Source organism: Etheostoma spectabile, chromosome 10 (assembly GCF_008692095.1).
Source record: "Etheostoma spectabile isolate EspeVRDwgs_2016 chromosome 10, UIUC_Espe_1.0, whole genome shotgun sequence".
NCBI lineage: Eukaryota > Metazoa > Chordata > Actinopteri > Perciformes > Percidae > Etheostoma > Etheostoma spectabile.
The window spans coordinates 18457519-18463804 of NC_045742.1; the positions used below are offsets into that span (position 1 = coordinate 18457519).

At 41.3% G+C, this 6286-nt stretch overlaps 2 protein-coding genes across 3 annotated transcripts in view; one reads left to right on the plus strand and one right to left on the minus strand.

Moving 5' to 3' along the window:
- LOC116697367 (myozenin-2) overlaps positions 1-690 on the minus strand; it is an 11489-nt gene extending 10799 nt beyond the window's left edge. The window contains exon 1 of the mRNA XM_032528682.1: positions 680-690. The gene's annotated coding sequence lies outside the window, so the exon portion shown is untranslated. The remainder of the gene's footprint in view (positions 1-679) is intronic.
- The window catches only part of LOC116697365 (soluble guanylate cyclase 88E), an 8647-nt gene extending 5746 nt beyond the window's left edge, over positions 1-2901 (plus strand). Inside the window, exons 13-19 of one of the 2 annotated variants that reach the window (XM_032528674.1) lie at positions 142-288; positions 373-529; positions 609-718; positions 819-908; positions 1546-1692; positions 1800-1937; positions 2108-2334. In XM_032528674.1, coding sequence (XP_032384565.1) covers positions 142-288; positions 373-529; positions 609-718; positions 819-908; positions 1546-1692; positions 1800-1937; positions 2108-2260 — 942 coding nt within the window. In that variant the 3' untranslated portion in view covers positions 2261-2334. Of the gene's footprint in view, positions 1-141; positions 289-372; positions 530-608; positions 719-818; positions 909-1545; positions 1693-1799; positions 1938-2107 lie in introns of both variants that reach the window. The other variant, XM_032528675.1, reaches the window with a different exon arrangement.
- Positions 2902-6286: the final 3385 nt, after the last annotated feature.

Below are 6286 nucleotides of genomic sequence, written 5' to 3' on the forward strand. Positions count from 1 at the left end.
GTGTGTGTGTGTGTGTGTATGTGTGTGTGTGTGTGTTTGTAAGCGTGTGTGTGTGTGTGTGTGTGTAAGTGTGTGCATGTGTGTGTGTGTGTAAGCGCAGTATTTTGACAATAATCAACTCTCTTACCTCTTTTCTCCCAGGTGTTCCCAGATGTGACCATTCTTTTCAGCGACGTTGTGGGATTTACTCGCATTTGCAGCCACATCACTCCAATGCAGGTGGTCTCGATGCTCAACACCATGTACACACTGTTTGACACGCTCAGCGAGAAGCACCGCGTCTTCAAGGTTTGCCTGTGATTTTCCCTCTGTTTTCATACACTTTCTCCAGAAGTGTTGCTGTGTGAGAGCTGCCGTTCATGTCTTCTCTAGGTTGAGACTATTGGAGATGCCTACATGGTGGTAGCTGGGGCTCCAGAGAAGACAAAGTATCACGCTCACAACATCTGTGACATGGCCCTGGACATGGTGCGATCAATAGATCACCTGAAAGACCCCTCTAATGGCAACCACATACAAATCCGTGTTGGTGGGTAAAACGCGTGTGGACCTGTGTGTGTTTGTGTCCGTGTTTGACTGAGTGACCTAAACTGTTGTTCTGGTTGCAGGGATCCACTCTGGGATGGTGGTGGCAGGTGTGGTGGGACATAAGATGCCACGTTACGGTCTGCACGGTGACACAGTCCACACCGCATCTGCCATGGAGAGCAATGGAAAGGTAGGGAAGCCAAATCAATATTTTTTTAATGTAAATATGATAACTAAACTAACAGTTTTATTGTGATTTTGTGTGTCTGGTCTGTCTTTATCTCATTCAGGAGATGCACATTCAGCTCAGCAGTGCCACCTACGAGCACCTGAAAGGAAGTCACTTTATTTTTGAAAGGAGGGGCACCATTACCATCAAGGTTAGGGGTCTAAACTGTTTCCACAGCAACTACACTCATCGTCACATTAATTGCATTCACTCAGACACTATGACAACATGTAATTGATATGATTTGAATGTAATTAACACACAGCGGTGATGTGGTTCAGAACTGTGTGAGTGTCCCCACCTAAAAATAAATACATGTTATCTGTACATTACACACAACCTACCAGGCTGCAATCAATGTTACTGGAAGATTTGTTTATCAGCAATCAGACATAATAAACATTTCTGAATCTTAGAAATACATGGAATAATGATAACTCACAGTGTTTTGGCTCTGGGGATTCGGCACACTTAATATTCAGAGCTGGTAATTGCAGCTTGCTTGTCTGACTATTTCATCACTGGGTCTTTGACTATGAGGCTGTACGTTCAGTGATAATGCCGGCAAAGTGACTCCCAAAGGTTTCTCAGGCAGCTGATTACAGGCGCCAATCTCAAGAAAAGCGTGACAGATGTTTCATTGGGGAATTCTGATTTTGATGATGAGGCCATTTTACTCCCTTCCATTACAGAAATTGTACCTTTGAGCATGCCTTCTAGTATTTGTGTATAATTCCTTTATGTCCAAACCTGAATCTTACTTTTTTCTTCTTTTTGTCCATAATAAGGGGAATGTTGAAATTGAGACCTACTGGCTGAAAGGAAAGAGGGACAAAGACGGAAATGCTCAGGCGGCTTGTCCTCAATTTGAGAACCAGACCATCAGTAAGGCCAACATCTCAGGTCCTGAGGCCACAGGAAATAAGGAAGGGCTGGTAAGGAATTCAATTAAGTCATCCTTGAATGGTTTACACTCTCATTTGCTTCATTGCCACTATCATAATCTCTGGTTCCCCGAGTCTCCTTCTGTCTTTGCCCCCAGGCTTCCCCACTAGTGCCAGGGCGGGATGAGGATGACGTCAAGTCTACTCGCTCTCATCGTCTCAAGATGGACATTTCAGGCCATTCTCTTAAGGGGTCGATGGAGTTGTGCCGTGTGGAGAAGATGTCTGTTCATAAGGTGAGAGGGAACATCTGGTGCAATGCAAAGTGCCACAACTTTTATTTAATTTGATTTAACTACGAACTTCTAATTACCTTCTTTTCATCCATTCACTTATTCTCTTCCTATTAGTGCTGTTTTACACTTGCTACACTTGGTGTGATTTTGAGGGATTGTTCCTTCCCCAGGCCCACTATAAGGATGCTTTGCAGGATGGCCTGCAGGACGCTCGCCTGGGACTGGACTCACCTGAGTCTGACGGCAGGGACTGCATCATGGAGTCCCCTGACAGCTCCTGTGACTCCCGCTGCTCCAAGAGTGCCACATGCTCCGTGTCATGAGCCAAACAGACGCCAGCTGATGCTGTCGCCAGAAATTCATTTGTATTACTGTTTCTAAAGCGCTTTTTTACAACTTATTAACTGTTAAGCCAAATGCCAGATAGGAATGCTGTTTTTGCTGTTATTTTGGCATTCTTGTGGCGATACCATGACAATCTCTTTAGTGACGTATTGTTAGTATACATGGCCTAATATTTAATGCTTGAAATTTCTAGTGGCCCAGAGTGTTGTCATGTTGCATGGCAACATCATGATTTCTTAGGTAGGTTTGATAACACAGAAATAAATCACAGCTATTATCGCTACATTTACACTTCGATCAGTTTGATGGGGCAGACATTTCTCCAATTAATACCTCACATCAGTCACCTCAAAGCAATTGCCACTAAAACGTTGCTGTGTCACTGCCACGCGGTTCAGCTGGACACAAGCTCAGTAATTTCCTGGTTGTTCTGCTGCACCTTGTAGATTTGACATCTTATTTCATCTTTTCAAGAAATCCCTCTGTATCTCTCCTCAGTCCCTCTCCTTCATCTTGCATGTCTGGATTTAATGTTCTATAACAGTCCCCTCAAATACACAGCCCCGGCACAATGTAAAGGCTTGTCAGCTCAGTGAAAATAAAGCGAGATGCCTGCTGAGCCGTGTGTGGATCCGTTTGTTATTGTTTGTCTTGTCACTCAAAGGCCTGGGATTCAGACTTGCATTTTGCATTTATTTTACACTTTTCAAATGACCACATTTCTCCATGGATATAGGTAAGAACATTTCTTTTATTGTGTGTATGTGTGCTCACTTGACATGCATACATGTGTTAAACTCCAGCAAGAAAAACAAGGAACACAATCCTTTTATGTCCTCGTATTTTTATCTATGCATCACACCAGTATTGTTAATGATTTTATATTGTTTGAAAACCCTGCTCCTGTTCAATTATCAATCAAATGCAGGAAAAAATGATGTCAAATCAATATGGGAGTAAAAGCAATTACTCAAATGTCATGCCTTGGTTTATGGAAGGTGAAGTTACTCTCAGCCTTTATAGTGCAGTGACACATCCATACATGTCATTAGAACAAGAATAGTATAACACCAACAAAAATACATTGATAGACGGTTAAATATCAGTTATCATGGTCCGGTGTCCCATTCAGACAACGTTCCCCACCGACTGGTTATCAGAGGAACTAAACTTATAGGTGGCGTCCTCGTGTTCAAGGCTGCATCTCTTGGTTGTGTGCGAGTCTTTAGGCAATGAACCGATGGAGCAATGGAAGCAAAAGGCGTAGAAGAAGGTGAGCAGGAGCAGAAAGCAGACAACACAAAAAATGAAAATAATCAGCATGGTGTGCACTTGCATGTGCACCTGCTCCAATGGTAGCTGTGTGGTGGTGGTGGTCAGGAAGCTGGAGTTTGTTGGGATGGCATTGAAACTGGGTGGAGGAGGCTTCATAGAGGGCAGGTGGACGACTTCCGGCATGACGGGAAGCCTTGGTGACCAGGGGATACTTTGTTGCAGCTTTAGGGAGAAAGATGTCTTTCAGCTTGGTTTATACATGCACACATGAACATACAATCATTGTAATTCAAGCGGAGTTCTTTATGTCCAATGATAAATCAATCTGCCAAAAACTACAGATGAGAACAATTTCATACATGATCCCCTCTCTGTTGCACGGGCAATGCACGTGAAAGGCAGCCACTGGGAACGCGCTCTCTTTCTCTCTCTCTCTCTCTCTCTCTCTCTGAAATGACCTGTGATTGCCCAAAGGGTTCGGTCACAGCTAGATTTTTCTGAAGCCTGGATAAAGAGCCAAGAGGAGATGCAGAAGTCTAGTTTTCTCTTAGACTACTTGAATTGACTTGAAATTTTGCTCAACAATGCCAAAAATAAAGTGCCTACTACAGCTTTGACACAATCCATTTCTGTACAATAATCAGCCATGTTACAAAAAGAATTACAGATAAAAATTTAGATTAACCATCGTTAATAAATGGCGAATTGATAGCTACTTAAACTTTGGTTAATTTACTGTTTAAAAATTAAATAGCATATAGATAGATAGTTGATACTTTGTCAATGGTTAATACTTGTTTCTTTGGAAGTTGAAAATGCAATGCTTACAATAATTAGTTAATGATTAATGTGTGGTTTATAAAGCATCACATAAATCAAAACGGCCCCATTAAATCTTTTTATGGTGATCTATAAAATATATGATTATTTGTGCACTGATTGTGTCTGAAAAATGTTTATAGATGCTTTACAAAGCATTTATTACCCATTCATTATTTAGGTATTAAAGTCATTGGTTGCAGCCATCCAAATAATGTTTATTGACGGTTTCACTTGGTAATCATTAACAAATACTTAATATCAAAATGTTATAATGTGTTCAACAATAAACTGTTAAAATGACATAAATTATAGCATCAATAATAATTTGTAAACATTATGATTTACCATTTGCTAGATGTTCCCAGTAAAATTAACTTAGATTGAATTAACCATCTATCAATGTGCCATTTAATAGTGTAGTGTTAGCAAATTATATTATTCATTTTAGCAAAATAACTTCACTCTCACAGACAACGGAACACCGAGTGTCTTCTGTTCGTACCTGGAATGTGTTGTTGTCCACGCTCTCTAGTGAGCAGGCTTTCTTTTGATGAGCAGAGCTTTGGAAAATGACAGAAATGGAGGACAAGAGAGGACTGAAGAAAAAAGGGAGGAGGTTGCCATGGCAACACCTGCTGAGGGGCCTCTTCTCTTGCATGGAAGTGACATCATATTACTTTATATCTCTCTATATATATTGTAGAAACATATTTTAATTTTATTTTTCTGAAGCTGTGCAAGAATACAAGTTACTGCTCAAGCTTTGGAACAAAATCAGTGTGATAAGACTGTGTCAAATCCCTTTATTTGTAAAGAGCAAAGCCCTCTGGTCAGCCCTGATATTAATTGGGCTCTGTAATACTGCCACCTGTTGGTAAATGAAGCAGCACTGAACAACACACTGCAGTGGGCAGACTCATCTTCCCACCAGCCCAGCTCCTGTGCTGTCTTTCAAACAGCCATAATGATGCTTTAGTGCAAGCTGTAATTGGTCCTGCACCCCCTGTTGCGCTCCCTCAACAGGAGTTGATGACAACAAAAATGTTTAAGGACTTGCACCAAATTGTTGTTGCCATGGAGAGGACTCAATGTTCACTAATTGTAAACCAGAGAGCTAATCGTTGTATTTTTTCAAAACCACTCATAAATACCATACAAAAGAAAAGACAAAATATTCATTAGCATAAGTTCATGTAGAGCAGGACACAGAACAAAGCCTGCAAGCTGCAAGTGATTTTAGAGTGCTTTCAGATGGTTAACTACAACCCCAGACAATAGAAACAAAGGATCCATTAAATCCAACTGCAGCTGAGTAGAGCCAAAATGGCTGTATAGAGGACTTATTCTACACCAAGGTCAGTCTAAAGGACAAATATGTGAAGAACGACCACAGGGCTGTGTGGGCCTTGAAGTCTGGGGGTGGGTTTTGACCGCGGTCGTCCCAGGGGAGATTAACTGTTTGTGAGTAAAGACTGAGGAAGTCGAATGAAATCAACGATCTCCACAATCTTTATCGCAGATCACAGAACAGAAGATGAAGAAGGATTTTACCTCAAAGTTGCTCACACAAAGTAGACTGAATTGAATTTTGTTTCTGCTGGGAGAACAACACAGTGCTCACAGCGGGACATTAGATGTGTCGTATGGCCAACTACCTTTGTGAAGAGGGATACAGACAGCTCCAACATTGCAGCAAGAGGGACTGCATGCTATGTAATAGTAAATTTGCCTTTAAAACAAACATTTTGAGAAAGTCTATCCAATGCAAATTAGTCAGCCTCTCTGCGTGTAATTTCCTGCACTCTTTGCTTTGCTGTGCCTTAATGATTTGATATCTTGTTCTGCCATGCAAGTGTAGAATTGTGAACTCTTGTCTCTTTTACTTTTCAATTACTCTCTCTCTCTCT